Source organism: Drosophila grimshawi, unplaced genomic scaffold (genome assembly GCF_018153295.1).
Source record: "Drosophila grimshawi isolate 15287-2541.00 unplaced genomic scaffold, ASM1815329v1 contig_1367, whole genome shotgun sequence".
In the NCBI taxonomy this organism is placed as follows: Eukaryota; Metazoa; Arthropoda; class Insecta; order Diptera; family Drosophilidae; genus Drosophila; species Drosophila grimshawi.
In genome coordinates this window covers 8,876,491-8,903,852 of record NW_025062889.1, presented here as the reverse complement: position 1 = coordinate 8,903,852, position 27,362 = coordinate 8,876,491, and the positions used below count along the sequence as shown (strand labels likewise).

Here is a 27,362-nt window from a genome sequence, read left to right as displayed (position 1 = left end):
CCAATTACCGATTTTACATATTTCAAAACGCGAGCATAAATATTTATAGCGAATATTCATGAAAGCTAAACGTGTGCAAAGATACGCTACATTCTCATGCTGAAAAACAATCTCGAACCGTAGTCAGTGCAGGACACGAATATCAGTATGTTCTGTGTACGCTACACATACATATACAAACATTACGTACAGTATTCGCTTATATATATACACTGTGAAAAACTTAAGGTTCCAATTTATTAATCTTTATTGAACTACGTAAGAATTGAAGCCTTTTATTGTTAAGACAATTTTATAAATATGACAATTAATAAAAAACTATTGAAGTATTCATGACAGTAATCTTTAAGTATATCTTCAAATAAAACAATTATAAATAATAACAAATTATTATAATATATATACAAATCATGAATATTAAAATCTTAATTAATTATTTTCTTTTTACCACTCTACATTTACTCAAACTTAAATTGATATCTGCTTTTTTGTGGCTTAATCTGCCAGTTGTTTTTTGTTCAGTGCATATAGATATGTACAACTATTTGTGGTGGGGCTAGATTTGCAATTCTTTAGTTCTGGCCATAAAAAAAAAAACCAAATACAAAGTGGCACGTTGGCTGTGAACATGCTCACCGGCAAACGAGAGTCATGTTGCAAGTGAACTAGCTGCCTGCCACTTGCATATTTTTTTAGGTGATTTGAATTTTTAAGAGCGCACTAAATTTTTTTATATCCCTGGGGTTATGTGTCACTGTAGCGAGCGTGCTCGCCCCCACTTTCTCTCTTTCTCTCTCTCTCTCGCTCTCTTGCTCCCTCTTTCTGTCTGGCTCTCTCTTACAGCTTTTTCTCGCTACTGTATTATCTTTGTGGGACAGCAGCCGAGGCACTGACTTAGCTGCGTGTTTAGCCGTAAACTATGCCATGCTTACGCTTGCTTAGCTGGCAAATGGCGTTGCAAGCGCTTACATTGCAACAATTCACTGCGTCTTGTTTGAATGCGTGTGTGTGTATGTATATGTTTACTGCATAATGGGCGATGAGTGAAAGCCAACATGTGACATTGACTTAATGCAGCCAGCTCCATTGGCTCTGACCTTATTCGTTGGCATCATTTCTGGAGTGTGCTGTCTTTTCACGCCTACGCGAAATGCGTTTTTAATTGTTGGAGCAACCCTCGCACTTTGCGCTGATTTCCCAAAGCTCACACATGCCAACGCACAAAAGTACACAAACACACACACGCCTATAGACTGGCGCAATTGCCAGCAATTTGTTTTGCGGCTCTGAACAACTTTGCCCACCCGCACCTCGACCCTTTCCCACACCCCCTCCCTCTGTCCATGTCTGCGTTACAAGCGCTAATTAATCTTCGCCACCAGCCATGCCAGGTGATATGAAGTGCACGCCCTGGGCAACCCCTCTCCATCCTCCACCCCCTCGCAACACCCCACAGGTCGAACTCGACAGCCGGCTGCGTTTGGCTGCCGTATTGTGGCAGCTTATTTCCGTCATTAATTAAATTACGCAAAAATGTTCAAAAGCACATAAATCAGTCGGCGTCATTCGGGGACTACTCAGCATGGCAGCCTGCCACTAAAAACTGTTCGGAACGTCCAAGCTGTTGGCTTCATTTCTTTTTTTTAGTGCCCTTATGGGACGACTATAAATATTTATGCTCGACGCTGCTGAAGAAGTTCTTGTTGCCTGATTACCCCCGCTCCTAGATAAACTCATTTAAATGTTAATGCAGCAGCAGCAGCAGCAGCAGTAGCAGCAAAAGTTAGCTATGCAGCGCTTTAGTTCAGCACGCATTATATGCATTTTATTTGCCATGTTTACCGACAGACCCCACTCGATTGGGGTAGAAGCAAGTCAATGAACACTCCATCTGGGGTTGGTGGTTGCTACCTAACAAATATCTATATATACATACGTATCTGTAGCATAAGTTTTGCCTGGCCTGGACAAAGATGTTGTATGGTTTAATAAGTGCAACAATGTGTTTAGCCCCTGGCTGGGTGTGGTGCGCTGTGTGGTGCGGCCTGCATGTTAATTAAGTGGAAAAATGTTTGCGCTCGTTTCCCTAACTTTTTTTTTTGTCAGCTCGAGGGTGGTTGCTATAGACAACCCACTGTTGGTACATACTTCATGTCTGTAAGTACCATAAATAATTCAATCATGCACAATACAAAGTTTTATGAAATAATAACTATATATACAGAGACGTCAAGCAAAGTAATCAAAAATGCCGTCTCTAGAAGCAGGAATATCAACTAACAATTGCATGGCAAAGTTCCACACTTCCTGAACAAATTTAAAAGTCCTCAAAGTTTTTTTTTGAAGCAAGTCTAGAACAATTTACTTTTTAAAATTGTTTACAAATACTTTTCGGACACGTTTTCACGTGTTGATAGAATTTTCCGTTCTGCATAAAAAATGATTATTTAATTTGAGAGCAAGTAATCTACCCAAAGTGAACATGTGTTCATAAAGAGGAGTGCTTTGATGTGGTAGGAAAATATGAATGAAAAGATTTTATATATATTTTTATATATATATACAGTTAATTTTAAAAATGATTTTTTCCGCAATCTGGCAATAATGCTGACTGCTCTTTTTCCCTGTTGAATTACCGTTCTTAAATAAATAAGCTGTAGTCGGTCCAATTTTCCGGGCCATTGGCCTCGCCTTATGCCAATTCCAACTACTCGAGGTTATATTTGTTTATAACACATTTGCGCATCATAATAACCCACATTTCGAGGCATTCCGTGAGTAAGCTGATAGCCATTAACCTGTTAATGTTGCAATTATGCGGCAGAAATTATGTTGCTATTTGTTTCTCTCTTTTCGTTACTGGCAAAATGTTGAGCTTAAGTGGAGAAACACGAGGTGGCAGTAAGAGCCATAAATAAGGCGCATTATTAAAGTTGGCACAACTGAAACTGCGTATGTGTGTGTGTGTGTATGTTAAAACAGTACCGCATAATGATAGCCATGCGGGTAACTGGGTAACAGGGTAACAACAGTCTGCCCTGACTACAAAGTAACTTAACTAAAAGAGGTAAGACAATGTCTCACTGTGAATGAGTGAGTGAATGTGGCAAACAAGCTGGGAACATAAACACAATTCACACACACACACACACACACTCGAATAGCACCGGCAATTTTAATTACCCACATTGTAGCTGTGTTTCTTGAATGTAAATAAAGTTACAAGTTCACCTAAAAGGATAACACAAACTCCAGTCATGAAATATAGACGAGTGTGTGTTCGACAACGTCGCTCCTTTGATAATGAAGTCCTTGTCTAATTAGCACAAATGGCTGATGGTGGCTGGCAACTAGCATAACAGATTTAGCAGAGCACAAGCCATCAGTCCCAGTTGTCACAAGAGGACCCTTTGTATGCACTTCATTTTGGGCCATAAACTGGTTGTCCCTTCAGGTAATTGCATTTGGGATTTCCTTCTTATTATTTTTGTTGGCGGGAGGGTTTTGTAGGATTGCATGTTGTCTGATTTTTATTTCATAAAAACATAAAAACGTAGACAACAAAACAACAAAACAACAACACCAAAAAAAATACAACAAATAAAAATATTTATAATCATAATAAAAAAGACAGGTCGCTGGCAAGGTGTGCCACCAAATGATTCTCTAGCGGGTCGCCTTCTTTATAAATAATATTAGGGCTTCTTTTATATGTCGGCTGGCAATGCTTGCTTGTCTTATGCACCCATAAATCATGCGGCTTGTTTGCTCGCTAAGCGTTAAACTTGTCCATGCGAAGTGAGACAAAGAGAGAGAGAGAGAGAGAGAGAGAGAGAGATGAAAATGATTCCTTTTCTTTTCTTTTCTTTTCTACTCTTCGTTTACTCATTAGATTTTTGGCCGTTTTCGTCGTTTTGTCGCCTTGATAATACCAACAAAAACACCGCACATAATAATATGCTTATTTCAAAAATACACCTTTTGTGTCAACTCCAGAGAAACTGTCACTCCCTCTCCCTCTCGCTGTCTCTCCCTCTCTCTCTCTCTGTCTTTCTTCTCTTTCTTTCTCTGTGCGCTGTCAGCAAATTTGTGGCTGGGCAAAAACCAACAACAGCAACAACAACAATAACAATAGCCATGCGCCTCGGGCGATATCGTGCCAAAGCGGCGTTGATTGGGAGTAGGTCGCGTGTGATGGCTGTCTGGTTGGGTGGTTGGGTGGTTGGTGTGTGCTTGGGTGGTGCTTCTGCGTTTGTGTGCTGCTGGCCTGAAATTTTCTTAATTTTCAACACGTTTGCTTCTTTTCGACTTGATTATCCGGAAACGGAAACTGAAGTAGCACAAGACGCACCAGCAAACGAATTGCCACACAAAGGCGTATCTATTTCGTGACAAAAGGCAACTTTACTACCAGCCACTGTCTGTATGCATGTGTGTGTGTGTGTGCGTGTGTGTGTGCGTGTGTGCGTGTGTGTAGCCCAGTCACACGACTTTGCTGCCTACTTTTCGAGCTGCCTACATGTATTTACACCTGAAAGTATGCTAACGTCTTGCAGCACGCACGCAACGCATTGCGCCTTTCAGCTCAATCTCCATCCCCTCTGCACTACCCCTACACCACCCACCCACTCCACCATCCGCTCAGCTTGTGCTACTCGTATGCGCATAACTTTGCACCTCAGCCAGATATATGCCGCAGAGTGGCCACTAGGGATGTGCAATATTTATGTATACCCAACACGTCACAAAATGTTTTTACCTGTGTCGAAAGTGAGAAATTCCTTACATATATTAAAACTAATCTAACTATCTAATCTAGTCCAATTTAAATTTTTACAAAACGTTATTTTTTTTATTGCTTTTGCTTTGTGCAAGAATTCAATGAATTTTTTCCAATTCAAAATGAAAAATTACATGTTTTAGCATAATACTGCAGTTTTAATAGACAGCTTTACTTTTATGGCTGAAAGCAGGTTAATGGTCTTTTGAAACGCAAAGGAGCCTTATTGGCTTAACCTTCTAAATGTAATATTTCCAATTTTATAAAGTTTCAGTAGAAAAATGATTTTATTAATTTATATTCGATAATTTCTCATGATTCCTATCACATTTTCTGTGCCCAATCTATGTCATAAAATGATATTCTGCATTGCAAAAGCAGTTAGACTTCCAGTGAACCAAAAATCCCTCAAAATATTTGCCATCTCTAATGGGCAATTGGGGGGCATGTATGTGTTTTGACAAAGGCGGCCAAAATGAGAGGGGGCCATGTGCGTGTGATGTGCTTGTCGTCTTATGACAGAAGTTATTCGACCAGCAACTGTCTCCACCAGCCACGCCCATGCACGACTCGACGAAGGCGACTTTAAGATGTGCTGCATAAATATGGTTAGCTTTAAGAGGCAGCAAGAGCAGCAGCAACAGAAGCAGCTTCCTTGCAGCAGCAACGCTCACGCTCAGCCAATTTAGTTTCAACGACGCGTGTCCTAAATTGTTTTAAATTACAAGGCGGCCATTAAACTGAGGCCGTTAATCCTGTGGGCAGGCGCACATGGCTACGAAGCAAATAGATATATATAAACACATATATATATATATGAGGCAAAGGACATACGGATATGCGGACATATGTACAGAGACTACATATGTACACGACGTCAGGTATTTCCGGCAGCTCATTTCCGTTTCACCTCAATTGGGTAAACGTAAAACCAAAAAACCAAACAAAGCAAAAAAAAAAAAAACAACAAAAACTGGGGAAAAAAGCAAAGCTGCAAAACCAAGCAAAAATAAATATTAAAGCATGGATGTAAAAAAAACACAAAGGGAGAGAGAGAGAGAGAGAGTAATAGTAGAGAAAGAACCCACATGCAATACCATAACTAGACGCAGCAGGTTTATTTCCCCTGGCTGCCTTTTAAGAAGGGTGCATAAATTAAGGCTAAGCCAAAGCGACGCGACGCGACTCGAGGCAAAGTTGCAGTTGACCGTAGACAGCAGCAGCAGCAGCAGCGGTGGCAGACAGAAGGAAGCAAGTAGCTTTTGTGGCAATGTTGAGGCCAGGCAATGTCGCCGACGGCGTCGTCTTGCGGCAACATTTAAGAACAAGCAACAACAACAACAACAAGAATAAGTCTGACTAGACGGCACTTGTGCAACACCTCAGCATTTATTTATGGTAGAGAATTTAAATTTCAAAGCACATTGCATACTTGCAGGCGTCAGCATTTGACGAGGGGGAAGCAAAAACTCAGACTCGGGGGGAAAATACACCCCTCAAATTAGCGCGCTTCCCTTTGAGTTTTCTTTTGCTTTTTTTTATGTGTTTACCTTTTATGATTGCTAGCCGGCTGTTGTTTTGTGGCAAGCTATACTATACTTTAGACTTTATATTTTGGCAAACACCCTCGCGTCGCGTCGAATGCATAAGTGTGGCAAATTGTGTACTACACACACACACACACATCCATACAGACACACATACAAACATACACAGTGTAACACACTGCAAAAGGAAATTTGGCCGAAATTGCGCGGTAATTGCAGCCGCTAAATTTCACTTTTGTTTCGAGGCATGTGTGGCGCAGCCCAGCAAAAATTGAGCAGTAACAAAACAACAGCAAAAAACAGAATTATGCGGCAACAGAGCGTGTCGGAGGCCAGACCGCCCAGAACGCCGCCCAACCACCCAAACACCCAACCGCCCATAACCACCACCCACAAGGAGCACCATGCACAGCACCGCATGGCCGGCAGTTTTCATTTTTAAATTGGCGGTTTTATGTGCAATTGTGTCTGTGTGTGCTTTGGCATGACTAACTTACACACATACATACACACCCATGCACACACACACACACACACACACAGGCAGGCGCCCTCTGCTCGCTCTGCGCATTAGCAAATTTTTATTGCATACTTTTGAGCGCGATTGCAATTTAATGCGCCCAAACCAACCACACACATGTTCCCCATGCGGCTTTTATGCTCCACGCATAATTTCTGAGTCTGCAATTGCAGCATGCTCGCCGAGATTTATATTTTCATATTAGACCACATTTGACATTTGAAATGTGCGCAAATTTGCCACACACACAGGCAGAAGGCAAGCTCAATTTTGTATATATAAAGATATATATATATATATATATATTTTAAACGACTGCCATATTAGACACGTGTCTCATTCTCTTTTCAGACATTTGTAATATTTGATACGCTATTTGTGAATTTTATTATTTTTATTATTGCATTTTTCTTGTTGTCTTCATTTCGTGCTGGCGTGTTCAAAGTGCCCTTGAGCTGTGCTTGTTTATCATAAAGTTGGGCGTTATATTGTCATATAAATTAAACCATAAATAGAGTGCATAATTCTGGCATTGATTTCATTCGTTTGTTTTCTCCGTTTGCGTGTCCAATTTTTGCATATTCGTGTCTGGCAGAACAATAGCGTTGCGTAGACGTACACTGAGAAATATTTCAGTTGAAATGGTTTGCCAAAGACTTTGAACTAATACTATTTGCGCTATTTTCATTTGTATTTATTAATACCTTTTTTTAATAACTGTGGACGGCATTTAGCTCACATTAAAGAAATAACTAAAATTTGCTTGCTTTCATTTGACTTCGCAATGAAAACATTGATTCTAACAATGATTCAACACAACAGGCCTTCATTATTATTATTATTACCTGAAATAGAGAAGCAAAAACGATGAATTCTTGGTGCCAACTTGCCACACATGCAACAAAGATGTGCTCAAGTCCAGTGCTTTAACTTTATGGCCTGCTGTCTGCCTTTTTGCATTTGTGCCTCTTTATTTATTGTGTTGTGCGTGTGTGTGTGTGTGAGTGAGTGTTGGTGCGAATGAGATCCTTTTGTTTCACGTTTATTATTTATAATAAATGACTGCACAGACCAAGCAATCGTATCGGCAGTCGGAGACACCTCCATTCCCTGCACTCCCTCAAACCCCCAACTTCGCCCACCCATCATTCATTATTTAATAATATTATTGAGCGTGCCAGCTTTTGTCTGCTGAGCTGCTATTGTTGTCTTCCGGGAAGTGATGGTGGTGGCGGGGGAGGTGGTGTGCCATATACCTATTCAGATATATTTATCGCTATCTGTGTGTGGAAACGGGTCAATCGATTTTCTTTGTCGTTTTCGACTCCTGAATCCCTCCTTGTAGGCGTTTCGTTGTGTGAACAATTTTCAGAAAACACACACACACATAGGCTTCCATAATAAAGTTCTTGAATGGATAAGCAATAATTAGAAATTGGCTGTTTGTTTGCTTATACATATTAATAAACATATTTTGAGTTGAGTTTTGTGTGATTGCTTTGTTAAGGGCTTCCATTGTTCTTCCTTTTGCCTAAATGATGTGTTGATTTCAATACGATTTATGAATAGTTGTTCATATTGCATATTTGAGGCAGCATTTTCTTTTATTTCTTTGTTTGTTTTTTTTGTTGTTTTTCGGGACCATTTGGCAGCAGTTCATTCCTATGCATGACCACACTTTGACCCTCAGACTGTTTGGGCTGCACTTAATGCAATTATTCCATGACCAAATTCCACGCCTGACAATAAACCAATTTAACTTTTGCAATATGCTTGGAATTACCAACTGAAACGATGGCACCCAAAATACCAACCCCTCAAGAAACACAGCAGCTGCCCTTTCACTTTTCGTCTTTTTTTTTTTTGTTTGGCTTATGTTGTTGGTCAAAATAGTTTTGGCAGCGCATCCAACAATAGACAAATTGTGTGTGTGCCAGCAGCGAGGGTTGCTTTCTTTTATGATGCCTGTAAGTATTTATTTATGCGACTGAACTTTTGACCCCAACCCCAACCACCCAGCTCAGACTGCCCAAGAACTTGCCAGTATTTTGACTAGTGATGACTTTTCAACCACCCCGGGATTAGTGGAGTGCTCTTGGGTCAGTAGCTAGCGTGTTTTATGCTATTACCAATGCAGAGTGTGGAGTTCTTGCTGCCATAACTTGAATAAGTACTCGCCGGCTTGAATATTGCCCTTTGCCATGATATCCCCAATGTACGTATGTGGTAAGTATGTGCGGTCAGTTGTAAATGTAATGGCTGAATATTAACAGATAATTGAATTGAGTGTAAATAAGTGGCACTGAGGTGTGTGTGCCTGATACCAGCAGGCAATATTTCTAATATAAGTTATTTATTAATGTGCTTGAAGCAGCATTTAGCTCGGCATTAAATATGCTTTAAGTTTTAATCCGATAAGTTCAATATGAAATGCTCTTTAATTAAAAACACACACACACACACACACACTTATACACTTTTGTCTGATGCCTGATGGCTGTTCTGGCTGTCTTTCTGTCCCCAGCCGCAACAGCCACGTGCAGTTAATTAAATCAAGCGACATGTGTTTTAAATAAATTAAATATCTGCACATTTCATTACATTATTTTAAATAATATAACCGACCCGTGCTCAACAGCAATATATAATTAAATATATATGTAAAAAATAATACCTTAACGTTTTTACACTTCTTAAAAACCACTCTTTACTCAACAAAAGAAAACTTATAAATAGAGAAAAAGAGAGAGAAATGGGGAAAGAGTTAAGTTTTAAATTAAAAATAATACCTGCACAAGAATAGTTGGTGACAACAAAAAAAGGCTAAATGATCAGCACTTGTCATTGAATTTCAACTGAATTTGGATCAATAGCTATTTTTAATTATCAGTCATATAAAATTAATAGCACACCTAGCTCAATTGAAAATTCTAAATTTAAACTATTCAAATACGTTTTAAATGTCTGTCAAAATTTAAATACTTTTACGAAGGCTTCAGCCTAAACCAACAACCAACAAAAACTCAGCACAAAACTTTTGATAATAAAATTTAGTGGCACGAAACATTTTTAGTTTAATTAATTTGTAGTCATTAAATGTAGCTGCCTTCGAATGAGTAGCGTCAAGCCCAAAACGCCTGCTGTGTGTTTATTGTCATTGTGTTAGTTGGTGTCACTACATGCACACTTAACCACACACACAAACACAGAGGGAGAGCCAGTGGGAGACTGAGAGAGAGAGACTGAGAGAGAGAGAGATTGAGGCTGTATTACAAGCGCTGTGTGGTGCACCAAAATGTGTGCCACATGTGATGCTAAGCAGCATATTCAGATATATGTGTGAGTGTGTGTGTGAAGATGTATTACATTTTGTGGTAAGTGTGTGTGTTTGTGTATTAGACAAGTATTTGTACTTGCGGCTTTCGACTGTTTGGGCAAACGTTACACATAAGTTGAATTATGGCACTTGCCACTCGTCGCTGAGTGCAAAACGCAGCTGCAACTGCAACTGCTGCCATTGCTGTTGCTTCTGGTGTAGCTGCCTAATGATGTTTCTGTTTAGCTGCAATACGCAATTGGGTCAGCAGCGCCTGTAAATAATGGCTTTGGTCAAATTGCCGCTAACAAGCTTGCCAAAAAAGCGAGCTAAATCTGAAATACGAGCCAGCAAGGAAAATCGCCTTGAATTGGGCCTTGGGATTTACTTCGTTTTATTTTTTATCTTTTCTCTTTAGGGAGGCACAGAACCGACACGATGTGTTTTTTATTTTTGTGTGGCACAAAGCTCATAAAAGGAGCAACAGGCCGTCCACGGAGGCGGCTCCGTGCGTTTGGTGTAACAGCAGCATTCTGTGTTTGGTTTGCTCAAATATATTGATTTTGTGTGTGACAATTTGTCAGCCTTTGTTAAATTCTCGTTGCCTGCTTTAAGGCGCTGCTCGTAAATTGCGTATACGCCGCAGCGCACAATCAATGCGAGGCTCACTCAGTGGATGTGTGTGTGTTTGCCTGTGTGTTTGCCTGTGTGTGTGTGTGTGTGTGTGTGTGTGTGTGTGTGTGTTTGTGCCCATCAACAAATACCTGACTCAGATTATTTGTCGTTGCCGCTGTTTTCCTGTTTGTACTTGTTGTTCTTGTTGTTGATTTTGATGAGGGCTGTTGTGTGTACAGGCATTTTAGCATTTTCTTTTTGACTTCAGCATTGGCTTTGCCTTTGCCAAATTGTTTTCCACACATCAACTTAATAATTGATGCCAAAATCTCTCAGCTTGTGGCCATTGCTCGATTCAATTGTGTAAATTCGCTGATGGATTTATGAAATGCAATCGCAAACTTTTGCTCTTTTGGCTCTTACAGATAACTGCTGAAAATTGTTGCTTAATTGCTGCACAAAGAAAGGGAGAGAAAGAGGTAGAGAGAAAGATCTGTCCGTCTGTCTGTCGAAGTGGCTAATTTACCCAGGCAAGTTGGAGGCTACCCACATACTTACCTGGCGCCAAACTTTGCCAGCGTCAAAAGTTTTTTGGGACTGCTTTTGTAAAGTGGGCAGCGCTAAATACCCCAAATTCTTTAAGTTTACAAGCAAAACATTTGTGCGCAGTTTTCATTCTCATTTTTTTGGGGGGTTTTTCTTTTTTCCTTTTGGGCTTGCGTGCGTGCACGAAATGAGGACCAACATGTTGGTGTTGTTGTTGGGCTAAAGTGTAGCAAGTTCTTGTGTATTTTTACACCCTTTTTTTTTGGGGCAGCGTATTCTTTCAGTTACTGTTTCTATTTACGCAACGGCCGCAAGTTTTGGCCTGGCATTTGCTTTTCCGGCTAGCCGGGTGGGGGTGGTCGGTGGTCGGTGGTAGATGTGACCGGGGGGCCTTCTCGCTAATATTCGCCATTAAACTTTTGCTTGTTTTTCTTTAATTAACAACGCAAACATCTGATATGCTACTTTTTACTTTGCTTTGCGTTTGCTGCTGCTTTTCGCCTGTTTGCTGTTGTTATTTCTTCTTTTTTTTTTTTGCTTTTCCTTTTTACATTCTCCATTTTTATTTACTTTTTTTTTTTTGGTTTTTTGTTGCTTACTTTGGCCATGGCATACCTTTATTAAGTTTCGTTTTATTTTTATTTTTTGCGGCTCCCAAGCCACAACTTTGGTGCTTAAAATTTGTACTCGGCTCTTGCTTTATGAGCGTTAAAGTAAAGAAAAAAGGGGTCAGCGCCTCCATCCCCACCATCCCGTCTCTGTTTGTATAGCGGAGTCGCCTCAAACTGAACCGCGCCCACAAAACCGCCTTGGAACAATTGCGCTTTGTCTTTGATTTGATTGCATTAATTGTTTAAATGGCTGCGGTCTCCTGCAGCTGCCCAAAACGGACTTTCTTCTGGCCCCTCGAATTCTAAACTGTTTAACTGTTGTCCATCCAAAAATATTTATCTTTAATATCCACTAAGCTAAATGCTTAATGAATAATTAAGATTGTCCTTTTGATGAAAACTTAATATGTTTAATATGTATGCTAATTCTCAAAACAAGTTAATTAACAAGAATTAAAAAAAGATTCTGGGTTGAATAAGTGTTTCATATATTTATTCGTATAATGAATAAATATATTTTATAGGCGATATATATTTATTGTATTTGGTTCATATGTTCAAAATACGCAATGCAATTCCTGTCACAGTTGCTTTTATCATTTTGGTTTCATGTGCTGTCAAATTACCAAATAAACCTAAATTTTTCTTTAATATGACCTCGAATTTAGTATTCTAATAATATTAAATATTTATAAAAGTTAACTGCTAATATGACGAACAGGAAATTAAATTCCCTATTGATATCAGCTAATGCGTTGCAATAATGACAGACATTTTGCATGCCTGAAGCATGAATTATGTTGAAACCATTGCAAAAAAAAAGTGCAGACGGCGAGCATTGAACAATAGCTGTTACTAGTTAATAACTATATGAACACAGTTTTAGTTGATAATTAGAATGCAATGTTTTCGCTTTGTGCACAATTCTCATATTGCTCGGGGGCTGTGTGGCATGCAACAAGCCCCAGAGCGTTGTTAATACAAGTTGTAGCTATAGAAACACGATGGACATTTGGTCAGTCAGTAAAGTAGTGTAGGTGTGAGTGTGTGTGTGTGTGGCACAACACATGGCACAACTGTCATAATTTCACAACGTAAAAATTAATAACTTTGCGCACAACTTTTTATATTTAGTGGTGTAAATGAACTAAGCAAACAATCGACTGTTGTCTTTCAACAGGCAACAAACTTTTGCACTGCACTGCAAGTGGATGAGTGTGTGTGTGTGTGAGTGTGTGTGTGGGCTAAATGAATGTGTGTGGTAGTAAATTAAAGCGGATTACTTAATGTGAGCTGCATTTTTGATGCACTTGTGTGCAATTTTCATGTTTGGTTTAGCCAAATGACTTTTAATTATTCAACAAGCAAATGTAGGCCACACACACACACACACACACACACACAAACAGTGCAATCCGAGTTCAGGCTAAGTGAGAGAGTTGGCCCATTACTGATGCATATATGAATACATCTATATCAGGAGCCAACAACAAATCTGAGCAAAGCAGGCCAAGCAGGCATAAGCTCCACTTTAAGTCCATAAAAACACCACTTGAAAACTAATTAAACACTAATAGCAAACAACTAAAAGCTGAGCAAGGCCAGCTCAAGTGGCGGAAATGTCTGACAGACAGAGAGACAGACAGTCGGACAGACGGACAGCCTGCAATTAAACCAAACAAAACAAAACAAAAAAGGCGAAATAAAAGAAAAAAAGCTGAGCAAAACTTTTTAATTTGAGCCGAGCTGAGGGCGAGCTGAGAATCACAGGCAGCTGGGCGCGAATGAGTCTATAAGTTGGAACTCAATGCCAAGCAAATAAGACAATAGCCAAAAACAACAAAAGCAGTCGTCGAGCATCCGAGTATCGGGTGCCAAATGGCCAAAATGGCGAAAGGATAACAGACGGAAGTGAAACGAAATGGCAAATCAATGCAGACGTTGGCCGGCAACAAAACAAAATCCGCTTAAAGTAAAAATTATTTCTTAGCCAAAAAAAAAAAAAAGAAAAAAGAAAGGAATATAGAAAAAATGATGAGGGGAAAATGGCTAAACGTCTTCGGTTCGGCTCTGACCAAACTATGTGCTGGGCATTCGCGGCGGCTCTTTAAGTATAAGCCCTAAGCTGTTGACTTATTTGTCCAGGTTCGATTTGCCATTGTTGTGCCACGATTTGTATGCACGGCTAAGCTGCTCAACAATTTTTGTTTTGCCATTTTCTTTGGGGCGTCGACCATTTAGTTTAGTCAGACAAATGTGTGTGGCCAGGTCTAAGTAAAGTATATAAATTTTGATATAGCAGCTGCTATTAGCTGCTGTCTGCTGGCTGCACTTACTTAAAAACAGAAATTACGGCTTGAATTATGCAAAGAGGGATAAATGAAAATATAGAAAATGGAAAATGAGAAAGAAAATGCTGTAGACTTACCTTTGTGGTGGCGCAAGTGATGGCCAACAGCTGCTGCGCCCGTGCAACAAGGTGGCTCGTAATATAAATTCCAAGTGTTCTCATAATCCGCCCGAGCATAATCCACATAAATTATTTGCGCGCCGAGCGCGACAAGCCAAAAGCTGAGCAGCCTCGAGGAGCACATGCTGCTGCTGCTGCTGCTCCTTGGTCCTGGCTGATAGCTATGTATGCACACACTCACACACACTCACTCACACTCTCACACACACACACTCAAACACAACACGCGTATGGATCGTGAATTAATGCCAACAAAAATGTTGTAAAATTGGCGAACGCGTTGCGAGCAGCGCGGCGTTTAACATTGAGCTTGACAAAATACTGATCTGTTTTGGATATTTCTTGATCTCTTTCTCTCTCTCTCTCTCTCTCGCTCTCTCTGTCTGTCTCTCTTTCTCTGGAGTGTTTTCACATTGTTTTCGAGTCGAGAGACACGCAATTCTTGAGGATTTGGCAAACAAACTGTGCGTGTGTGCGTCGCTTGGGTCTTAACGTACGTAATGCACGGCACGAGCTGCAAATACGAACTGAGCTGTGGTGACACGAGTAACTGTGTTAAATAAACACACACCAGTGGCCAGAGACGAGACGAACTGACACGAACTGCCAACTGTTCGGCTCCACCTGTGAAAGAGGGAGAAAAAGAGAGCATTAGTTGGTGATGCGCATGCGCGTAAAGAGCGCACAATTAACAGTGCTAAAATATCCCCATGTATATTTCCCAGTTTTTTGTTTATGTTTACGAAGTGTATTGAACTCATTTAGAGCACATGCAGCAACGTTGCAATGTGCAATGTGCAACGCTATGCAACAAAAACAACAACAACAGCAGCAGCCGCATATTTTTCAAGGGTAACTGCAGACACATTCAAGCTGAAGTGCACACAAAGCCAGGCGAGACGAGACGAGACGAGACGAGACCAGACGAGACTGTTGCCAGTTGAGCTACCCCATCACTAAGAAGAAGAGACAGGAACCACGGTTAGGCGTCCAGACTCTCAGCCAGACACACACACACACACACACACACACACACTTGCACTTAAAGCATTTTCGTGCATTATTATTTATGCATATGCTTGTAATTGCAGCTGAAATACTACACACAAATACATCTACATTTGTGTGTGTGTGTGTGTGTGTGTGCCCAGACTCTGACTAAACTTTTTTTCTTCCTATTCTTCTTCTTGCGTTGCCTGCATTTGGGCATCGCGTGCAGCTGCCTTGTGAAAATTTCAGCACAATTTCAATGCTGTATTTCTGTGTAGGCTGGCTGCAGAAAAAAAGAAAAAATATTGAAAAGAAAAAAAAGTTCTCTTAAGGCCAGACATAAGTCACTCAGACAGTCACGCAGACGGCATTTAGCCCGCAGGGCAGACACTCAAAGACAATTAAACAGTAGCCACTGCTCCTAGTCTTCCTGTGTGTGTGTGTATGTGTATGTGTGTGTGTGTATCTGTGTGTTTGTGTTTGAATATAACTTCAGAAGTGGAAGTTCAATTCTTAATTCTTATGGCATGCAAAAGCGTACGAAAATAAGTTCCTTTACTATACACTGTTAAATATTAAAACTGAGTACTATTTGAGATAAGAATATATTTCTGATATAATTAAATTTAATGAAAAACATATATCATATATAATTGGTAAGATTTTTATATGTTAGGATGCTCTTTCTTTGAAAATAATTTAACCAACATATTTATCTTTTCAAGTTTGCTTTTATTTCAGCAATTCAATTCCTTTAACGTTTATTGTCAGAGTGAATCCATCGATTGTTATTATTATTATTATTGTTATCGATCTCGATTACTTGAAACTCTCAACGCAACTGTGAATGTAATATTATCTAGTGTTATTTACTTAATGCTATGAATACTTCTTTGCCTAATACACGACTAAAATCATTATGCTTCACCAATTTTCTCTCATAATTGATTTCTACATTGCATTTTTGCAGTGTAATAACCTTCAGACAGTTTCAACAAGTTTTGCTATTTATGGCGCGCTTGGACTTGGCTTGAGAATACAGAATCAGACAGAGGCCAACAGTCAGCAGTAAACAGCTAACGGCAACAAACTGTCTGCCCCTTTGGCTGACCGCAAGAGTTAACAAAGTTTTGGCATTTGGCGTATTCTGCATTTCGGCTCAAATTTCGTGCATTGGAATTTCAATTCTGTGTGTGTGTGTGTGTGTGTGTGTGTTTTGAAAGCCAAGACAATTTGCGGCTACTTTGTGCGACAGCAAAAAGCATAAGGCTTTAATATGCTTCATCAAAAGAAACCTGCTGCATTGGCCAAACAGTCAGCGAACTCACAGCGGGGTATCCTGAATCCTGAATCGTGAATCCCGCCAACAACCTGAATATTGCTTAGACTGCTGCCCGCACCTGTGTCGTGTGCGCTGAGGCGGACACAAAAACAAGCCAAACAATTGCCTTATAAATGCCCTCAAACTTGGACGAAAGCCGAACGAACGACTTTCGCAAGAAGCGAAAAACTTTGATTAATGTGCGCTTAAAGAGCCGGCTAAATACACGTGAGGACGAGAGAACGACAAATCAAAAAAAAAAAAAATTAAAAAAAAAACAGGGACACAACTTTCATAACTTTAACAAAACAGGACCTTGGCAGCAGCAGGATAGACAGACGAGCAGACCGCGTGCAGCCGAAGCGCAACTAAAAAAACTTATGCAATCAAGGCAAAGGCAAAAAGGCGGCATCAAGACGCAAACGAAGACCGGAAACGGGCAGGGTCAGGGGTACGGCTGCAGAAATAGGGCCAGCAGCAAGTAGCAAGGACTAAGGCACTGCAGTTTCAAGGCGCCGAACAACAATGTCAGCTAGCGACAACAGCGACGACAGGACGATAAGGGATAACAAAAAATAAAAATCACAGCAGAAGAGCGTTAAAAAATGAATTGTAAAACAAACAGCAAACAAACGAGCAACATTTGCTTTGGCCACACCCACACACACACACACACACAGCTAGAGCCACAAAGTAGCCCAGCGACCCGCAGGCAACCCGGGGCGTCCACGTCCACAAAACTCTGGCGGGCCAATGCCAAAGTCAAAGTCAGCAGACCGGTTCAAGTCTCTCAACCCGCATTCGCATCCTTGCCTCCTTGCCTCCTCGACTTGCGCTGCTTAATAGAAAATGTAATTCGATGCATTTAATGTTGGCGTACGCCAAACGCTGCAGGTTACCCTTCAGGAGCAGCACCAGGAGCAGGAGCATACGGGCGTTGCCAAATACGAGGAGGACGACGATAGCAGGTTTCAGCTTCGCCTCCTTTTTTTTATGAGTTTGCATTTGGCTGCTATTCATCCAGCAACATCGTCGTCGTCGTCGTCGTCATCGTCGTTGTTGTGTTTGAGTTGCTTACCTAATCCTTGCAAACAAGTTAAAAACGTTGTAAAACAAACAACAAACAGCAGCAGCAACAACAACAAAAAAGGGGTAATTTCAAATGGAAATAAAGTGCTGCATACTTTTCAGCGCATGAGACTAAAGGAATAAAATACGTCAAGAGCGCTAACGTATATAATAAAAGCACTATGAAAATAACTTTAAATTAGGATTTCAGTAGATGGCAGACAATACACATTTTGACAGGCTTCCACACAAAAATGTACAAATGGTAAGCTAAAAATCACACATCGCATTTTACCTTGACTTAACTACATTCATTTATTTTTGATGATTATCGTCATTAAAGTTTTTAAAAATGTACATTGATAATCAAACCAAATTTTTCCATTCATAACTCAAGTCAAGATAGAACGCATTTTATAAATAAGTGTTTTATTTTGACCTCTAGAACAATACTGCATTCAAAGATAGCAACACATTTTCTAGTCAAAAAGCTTGTGAAATTCGAGTATTTGTCTAACTAAATTTGTTATTGATTCTTTTTAATGGTAAAAACAAGAACAGTTGCCGTCTGTGAACAGAAATGTCAGTCGTAAAACCAAACGCATTCAGGAAACGATTTTGACTGACATCGAGTGCCATGAGAAATACAAACAATTATTAAGCATTCCGTCTGCTCTGCGCCCTGTTCCCGTTCCCCCTTCTGCTGCTACTCCTACCCTGTTCTGTACAGCCCTTGCCCCCATATGCTTGGCAATGGTAACCTCAGCAACCTGTGCCGCGTGCCACAGCAATGACAACCGGTGCGGCAGCACTAATAGAAATTAAACGAAAGTGCTGCATGCCTGATGGCTGATGGCAGCAGCGCTGGGGTGCAGTACAGTAGGGGTGCAAGGGTGCAGAGGAGGCTGGCAGCCAACACCCATTCCAATACCAGCCACCCTGCACACCCGTGTGAAGGTCGAGCAAAAACGAAGTGCAGCAGCAGCACCAAAAGCAGGGTTGAGCGCACAGCAGCCGCACACTTAGAAAAATGTATAATTGTTAAATCGAACTTAAAACCAACATAAATAGTATTAAAATTATAAGTTAAAAATGTTTCCTATCTTTAAAAAAATATAAATATACAAATAATAATTGACCAACAATGAACATTTCTTTTATAAAGAGAAAACAACAATTTCGAAATTCTCGAACATTATTTTTTGTTCAAGTGTAGATTCGCTTTCATTTCGTTGACTGGTTTTTTGAGTATTTGCATTTGTTTTTTATTAATCATAAAAAATGCTGAAATAGCCGAAATTGCCCGTGCTGCCTCCCCGACTTCCCGCCTGGCTGCTTGGTTATGCGGCGAGGATCGTGCACGAAAGCGCAATTTGATTTTAATGGCGGCAAAATGTTGAATGTTCCGTCGCACAGACAGACAAACAGATAGACAAAGTGACAGACAGACAGTCAGTTGAACGAATGGACAGACTAGAAAAGCAAACACGCAGACAAAACTGGTTGTCGATTTTTGTTCCTCTGCTGCTGCTGGTGCTGCTGCTGCTGCTGCTTTTCCGTGCAATCAGGCGCCATTTGTTGATGTTTGCCTGTTGTTTCAGTGTGTATGTGTGTGAGTGGGTGTTAGCAAGTGCAAGCCTCTAGCTCACACAAACACACACACACACACAGAGAGAGTTACGCAAAGAATGACGCCCGTGTTTCATTTTGCATTTTGTCCATGACATTTGATTCAGTTTTTTTTCCTACTGTGGCATGTGTCCTGCCTATTTTACCACAGCATTAGCTGCTGCAGCCACTGTAGCTGTAGCTGTTGCTGTTGCTGTTGCATACGTGCGTACATTTTATTTGTTTGTTTGCCTATATTTGTTTGTTTGTTTGTGTTCGATGCATGTGCGTGCGTCCTGCCGCACTCGTCAGTGTCATTAACGTCATTGTTGGACGTCGTGGACTACGCCGAGGGCTCTGTGAATTCCAGTCACGGTCATTGCCTATGCTCAGTGTCAATGACAATAGACAACCGTTCCACCACACAAATAAATATTTTAAATATTTGAAAGGCATTTGGCCTTTAATTAAAGTGACACTGTGTCTGACAGACCCGTCCAAAGATATGCTACGACAAAACTATCAATTATTAATGTGCGCTGTCATTTAATCAACTTATAATTTAAGTCGTCTTCGAAACACGCACAAATGTAATTTTCACAAATTCAAATTCGTCTAGACCATATATTAGCAAATGAAGCAACAGAAAATACTTATATATGGGGGTGGAAAATTAACAGTAATAGTCATTAATCATTGAAAATGACTTGAAGATCAATAAACTTTTCCATGCGCCTAAACTAAATTTAGAGGAATGAAGAAGAAGGGTTGGAGCAACCTAGGAAAGTCAAATCAACCCACAAACAAACAATCTGTTCTTGAATCACTTTAAGATACAAATGCATATGTAAAAGAAATATCAGCATAATCTATTTTATTTAATAATCTTAAGCTTATTTTTCAAGTAGCAATAAATACCACAACTTTTCTGCTTACGTTTCTCCTGGTAAATGTCTAAGATACAAGTATTTATTTGAGAGAACTATCTGAATTTATTACCCATTTATCAATCTTACACTTTAAGCTGTATACAAACATTCAAATAGATTCTTTGTATAGAAAGCAAATAGAATTCATTACGTTCTGCTTAGTAAATGTCCAAGTTTCCAATAAAAATTATAACTCACATAAAACAAATTAGGCAACCCTCGCAAGGTAGTTGTGTTCTTTGAGTTGCAAAGCGCATACAATTTATTGCCGCAGTGCGATCCTTGATAAGTAAAACCAACACGCCACAGGGACAAGGACCAGCAGCAGAACAGGACAACAAATCGAATGCGCTACTGTCGTCCACTGATATGAGAACGCTTGTATGTAAATCCACGTTAACAGACGTTCCACTGTACACACAATCGGCACAATCGGCGAACGATTGCGTTTACCCAGGGGCGGCTGCTATTTGTTTGCTGATGTTTGCAGAAAGTCAACGACAAGGCAGTCCCCATTCACACCATCTCCCTCTCCCAGCCCAGCACCCATGCCTGGGAACAACGCCTGCTCGGGCGTGTGCCACTGATAAGGGTCGCCCAAAACTCCATAGAGAGAGAGGCAGAAAGAGAAAGAGAGACATAGAGAGAGAGAGAGGGGGTGCGAGAGGAAGAGTCAGTGCAATGCTGCATGGGTTTTACTCTAGTTTATTTGTTAATGGTTTATTTATTAATTCCTGCGGATTATCACGTCAGACAAGGCATCACAACAACTACAGCAGCAGCAGCAACAACGAAATCGAGATACAGCACGGCGGCCAAATGTAAGCCGGACAGTTGTATGAGGCAAGCCGAAGGTGGTAGGGGTAGGTGGAGGTGGCACAGACAGAGTCAACGGAAACGAGCAGCAGCCGCACACGGAAACGCATATGGCTGGGCCATTTGGGGTGAGTAGTGCATTTGTTCGTTGCGATAACGTTTATCGTCTAGTCGGAATTTGTTGCTAATAGCCAATGTGCAACACGGTCTAATCTTTAAGCTGAGCAACAACAGCAGAAGCAGCAGCAGCAGAAGCAGCAGCAGCAGAAGCAGCAGCAGCCACCACAAGAACAGCACCCTAATGTAATGTGTTCAAAGTTTGAGACAAATTGAAATTTGGTGTTCGCATTGAAATCATGCATTAATAATGCTAAAATACTAAATAGTTTTGGCCACACACACTCACACACATATATACATATATATACACTTAAGTCATATATGTATTTGTGGCATCATGCAAAGTGCCAGGAACATGCGTACACAATTTCCTCAATCCTGTGCAAGTCATGGGAGCATCGTGTGTGGAAAACCGCCCGGAAATTTGAAATTTTGTGCACAAGTAGTAGGAAAACTCCTTTTCTGCTCAAGCAAAAAGAAGGTGGCAGCTACACTCAGAGCAAACTTCATCACAATATTCAGAAAATCGCAATTAAATCAAATTTAATTAAATAAACATATAAACTGCTTTAAATGTCTTCAAGAGCGAGAGAGAATATTAAACTTTAGAAATCGATTTTTGTGAAGTTTAAAAAAATCTACATAAATGATAAACAAGTCTTTTGAACACGCATAAGTTGAAGAGTAGAAATCTCATGAAGTTAACAAAAATCTAGAGAAGTGAAAGCGCAGCCTTTAAAAAGACAAACTTCGCTTTCATTTCCTACATTTTATTTTATTTTCTTATCTTTTCTGTTCGGAGCAATGGTTTTTGGTTTTTTGAGTGTATTCCGACTGGCGCTGCTTTGAGGAGTGCGTTTGACAGCACGCATGTCGGTTGTCGGTTGTCGGTTGTCGCTGTGAATGCCTCTACAGCGAGTGTTCAGGCGTGTGTGAATTTCCGCACATGCACACGAAAACCCGCCCAAGGAAGCACAGCAGCAGCAGCAGCAGCAGCAGGAGCAGTCACAGCTAAAATCTTTCAAATATAAGCAATTAGTAAATAAATTTCAACTAAAATTGCCCTGGGCCAAGTAGGCAAAAGCAAGACAGAGAGAGAGAGATAGAGATGAAGAGAGAAGAGGGAGACATGCCAAACTCTGGCATTCATAGACATCAACCCAACACTTTAGCCAGTAGTTACAAAAACCTTTTAAAGTATTCAATAACACTGAAATTTAAGCCCAGCTCTTCCCTTCCGCGTTTATCGCCAATATCGCTGATGGACATGCCTGCAAATTGAATTTCTCACGCTTTCCCAGAATGCCTCAATAAAAATCAACGGCAATAGCAACTGATGGAAATTCTCGTAATTTTGAGTTTGAATTTGGGCAAAAATGTGGAGCGAACTTCATTTGCTAGGCCAGCATGACAAATATCCACTCTAGTAACTGTCGTAGAGAAATGTCAGATAACATCTCCACTTCCCTTTCCCTTTGAAGTGAATGAACCCGCCTCAAGTTACTCATTTAACTCCCGCCTATCAGTGGCATTAAATTTCATTACGTGGTCTTGAGTGCTTTTTTCAATAATATATAAAAATTATATACACGCATATTTTCACTGTCAAGCATTATAAACAGACTAATAAAGAGCTTATTGGATTCATTAAATACTTAACACAATTTTCGCTAGACAAATGTCAGACATTTATTTTCAAAGAATTTAATATTTAAATAATCTATATTTACATGTGCATATAAAAGAGGGAAAGGAGGGTGAAAGGTTAATTCGTTGCTGGGATATCCCCATAAAAATAAAGATTCAAAATTAATCGCATTGCATCTTAATTAACAATTACATACTTTTATCAACCGTCTGGCGACATCAAAGGCAAATCGCTCTGGTTAACTCAGCATGCCTCTATATAAAGCCACTTGGCCTTGTGCGCTGTCACTTTGACTGCCCTTTTTTCATCCCACACTGGCTGTATGTCAAACCAAATTGAATGTCAAATATATGTATACATACATTTATACATATATATACATATTTTCATATGTGACATGAATTTGACATTGACATTTGCATATGCCATCAATGCTTACATATGTGTTTTGTTTTGCATACCCCCCTTGCCCTGTGTGCTTCTATACTTCTATAGATTTCTGCACTTAACAACAGCGGGGGCTGAAATGCGGGGGTTGGCGCTGTATGGCAACTGGCAGGCAGGGACAGGGGCGGGGGCATGGCAGCTGGTTGCCTTTGAAGTGTGCCAGCGTGGCGCTTAACTGCTGATAATCCTTTTTAAATAAATTTGTTGGCACAAATCGTTATGCCGCCCGGGGGCTGTGGCACGCACCTTTTTTGTTTGCAACCCCCAGCTGAACGATTGTGAGGTGCGTTTGCTGCGCTCAATAGCCTGCCTCTGGCACTGGCTCAATGCGAGTGTGAGTTGCGTTTTTCTCTGTGTTTGCTAAGCATGTTAATACACAGGAAATTAAACACTTATGCGGAAGTCATTGAAAAGCATTGCACAAAACTCCCATAACAACCCAACACACATGAAGCACACAATTTCAAAGTGTCTGTTCATTCAATTATCCACAGAGACAACAGCAAAACAACATACAAGTGTTGCCAATCTAAGACAGAGAGAGAGACTCGTAGATATCCCTTACACCATTTATTAGCAAGGTATTTTATTTAAATTATAAACAAACCTTAAGTGATTCTTATATATATTGCTAAAATCTGGTAGACTTACAAACTTTTCTACTTTGGAACTGTTCTAGTGAGTTTAGAAGCACGTTTATTTATAGCAACAAAAAACGCACTATGATAATAAAAAATATATATAACAAGTTTTCTACGTGTATAAATTGTAAACAGAATTAAGTAAAAAATGTCAGTCAGCACTTTAGCTTCCGTGGTTAATAAAAACTTGAAATATGAAGCTATAAGTTAAAATATGTTTCGATGATAAAAAACATCGAATTTAAGTTACCATTAAACGAAATTCGTTTAAATCATACTGAATTCATTGATATAACCACATGACTTTCATAAAAAATATAAAATACACCTCAGGTGCTTAGAATAATATTTCTACAGGGTATAAATAGCAGTAACAAGAATACAATGGCTACACAGACATGTTCGTAAAGTCGATTATTATGTGGATGTAAAGTTGTGCAGAATGTTGATGATAATGTTGAAGTTGATGCGACCCACCGCCAACTCTTTAATTGTGTGTGTGTGTTTTGGGTGTGGGTGTGTGTGTGTGTGTGCCTCGCATTAGCACAGTTAAATGAGTGCAGCAGCCAGCCAGACGGAGGCAAGCAGAGGGAGTCACCCAGCCAGACGTAATCCCAAATAAAAACGCACTAACCGAAACAAAAACCCACAGAGTCCGTGGAGAAATTCATTTAGTTTGCACTAACACGCTGTCAACAAAGGGCAACCGTTATTTTGGGGCAGGAAAGGAAAGAGCTACAGCGAGGGAGGGTTTGAGGTTGCACGAATGAAAGAGGAATGAGGACTGTCGCTTCCACAACGAACTTAAGCGATTTTGCATTTCATTACGTTTTTGCTTGGCGCAGACGGGTTGCCAACTAATATACATGTATACAAACACACAAATATGCACACATACATACACACACACACACACATATATATCTATGTGTAGGCGTGTTTATTTTGGTGGAGTTTGGACCGAGAGGTGAAGGGGATCGGGCACGACTTTTGGGGCTCCCGTCGCGTTCAGCTTGAAGATAAACAAAATACATAATCCAAGGGCGTGCAATAATGGAAGAAAGGGGTTAAAGCGATTTCTGCCTAACTGCCACACAGACGAATTTGTTGTTCTTGTTGCCAGCAGTTGCTGTTATTATTGTTGTTGTTGTTGGGCGCTTTGCTAGTAAACGGCTTGAGGTACTTAAATACTTTGAAAGCGCATTGTAGCGCAAAATGAGGAACAATCGGCACGGATTGACCCCATTGGATTGCGTGTTCTTCTGTTATGAGATAATTGCTTTAAGAAACCCAAAAGCAACAACAAAAAACACAAGAACAAGCAAACATATTTTGGGGGAGCGTTGGATGATTGACACGCTGCCAAACAAACTTAATGAAAAGCATAAATATTTGAATCCCCATGAAAGCGCCGGCTAATAAAGGTATTTTTAGGGGGAAGGTGTGAGTTAATCCAAATAACCAACCAAAAAGTTTTTACACAATTTCTCGAGCTTTGATTTAATTGAGGGTCAACTTCAACTTCATTTAATTGCAGCCTATTGTTTCGAAATAATAATAAATCCACTTTTTTATTTTGTTTTCTTTCTTTTTATAGACAATAACCCCTTAAGTCAACACGCAATTACGAAATTTAATTTTGTTCATTTATTATGTTTATTTTAAGATATTGGAAACTAATAATGATGAAATAACTCATTTATTCATTAAAGTGTGAAGCTCACTTATTTATTTTTAATTTATTATTAAGTTTAATTATATTGTTAACCTTATAAGAAATAAAAATGGTAAAATATAATATAAAGCTTCCAAAGTTTTGTTGGCTAAAATTCTGTTTGTCTGTCTTGCATAACATTTAATTCTAAATTTCTGCATACAAGAAAATTTGAAAAAATTTCAATTAATGTTGAATAAACAATCCGCACAAATAATGTAAAACATTTGTACATTTTGTTCGAAAAGAGTTGAAACGCTTAAGAGAATATTAAATGAAAATAGTCTTGCAGTTTTATGCCGGAAAAACAAATGTGTAAATTGTTGTATAAAATTTACATTGAGATAATCCCATGCTACTCGCACCGAGTCTATTTTATTAAATGTTCCCTCTCTCAATTTTTTTGTTTCATAGTTTGCAGCTGCACCAAGCAACTTACAGTTGATCGCTGCTTGATTACCAAATTGGGGCAGGCAATAGTTAAATGCACAAAAGTTTCACCATAAGTGGATTAGCCTATTTACTAAATGGAAAATTACACCGAAAACAGGAATGGCTCGTAATGTTAAGTTGCCTCTGGCACAAAATAGTAGAAGTGAGCAGGCCTCTTAAATCGTGTGAGGCTCATTAAGCCCTAAATGGCAATATTACAACGATTTACATTAGCTGCGCTTTAAAATCGCAGAGAGAACCCCACACGCAGACACTGCCAGAGACAGACAGACAGACAGATGGACAGATAGACATACAGACAGACAGACATCGACATCGATTAAATTGCACAACAGAATGAAGCAATAAACTTTTAGAGGGCCACCCAATAGTCGGAGCACAAACACACACATAGAGAAAGAGAGTTGTGTGTGGGGAATATATCAGTAATGCCAGTCAACTTTAACTTGTGCATGCTCATGTGTATGTGTTTGTGTGTATAAGTTTGTGTTTGTTTGTGTGTGCGTAAAAGCGGGTTAAACGTGTGCGCTTCAAATGACCAAGCGACGTTTAGCAGCCGATAAAGTCATTCAATGTGGCAGCCACAGCACAGCACAGCACAGCACAGCACAGCACGTGAATGCCGTCGGAGCTCTGACTTGGTTGCCTGGTACAGTGGGTCTCTTTAGTATATGTACACGTATACGTACATGTGTGTGGTGCTCATTTTACGCTCTTGTGATAAAGTAATCAGTTGATTTTATTTGACAAAGGCGAAGATAAATCGATAGATTGGCTGCCCCATCTGCGCTGCCCAACCGAATGCGGATGCTGTCTTCTGTCACTGACCAGCCACAGATATTTGTGTGTTCGTGCATGTGTGTAAAAAAAAAAAAATTATAAACTAAAAAAGGTTTATTGATTTTCGTATCGAGCAATGCGTTTTGGCAAAATTGCAATTCAATTTTATTTATGCATGCCTGCTTCAAAATGTTTACAAATTGCTGGGTAATAGGTATATATTATTTACCTGAAATACAAAATGAAAATAAATCATTGGCACACACACACGCACACACATATAACAAGCTCGCCAATTGGTAGAAATAAATGTTGATGTCACAACTCAAATCAAATAGTTGAATAAAAACAAATAAACAGTAGTCGTATAGGCAGACAACGGCAAATTGGCAGGTTGCAGTTACGAGTGCCACGCAAAATTG

The 27,362-nt window shown here is 39.9% G+C and overlaps 1 protein-coding gene across 1 annotated transcript in view; it reads right to left on the bottom strand.

Annotated features, from left to right (window-relative positions):
* The window catches only part of LOC6560005 (semaphorin-2A), a 53,170-nt gene that overhangs the window by 21,772 nt on the left and 4,036 nt on the right, over nt 1-27,362 (bottom strand). The window contains exon 2 of the mRNA XM_001986180.2: nt 14,364-15,029. Within this exon, the coding sequence (XP_001986216.1) occupies nt 14,364-14,529 (166 nt within the window). The 5' untranslated portion in view covers nt 14,530-15,029. The remainder of the gene's footprint in view (nt 1-14,363; nt 15,030-27,362) is intronic.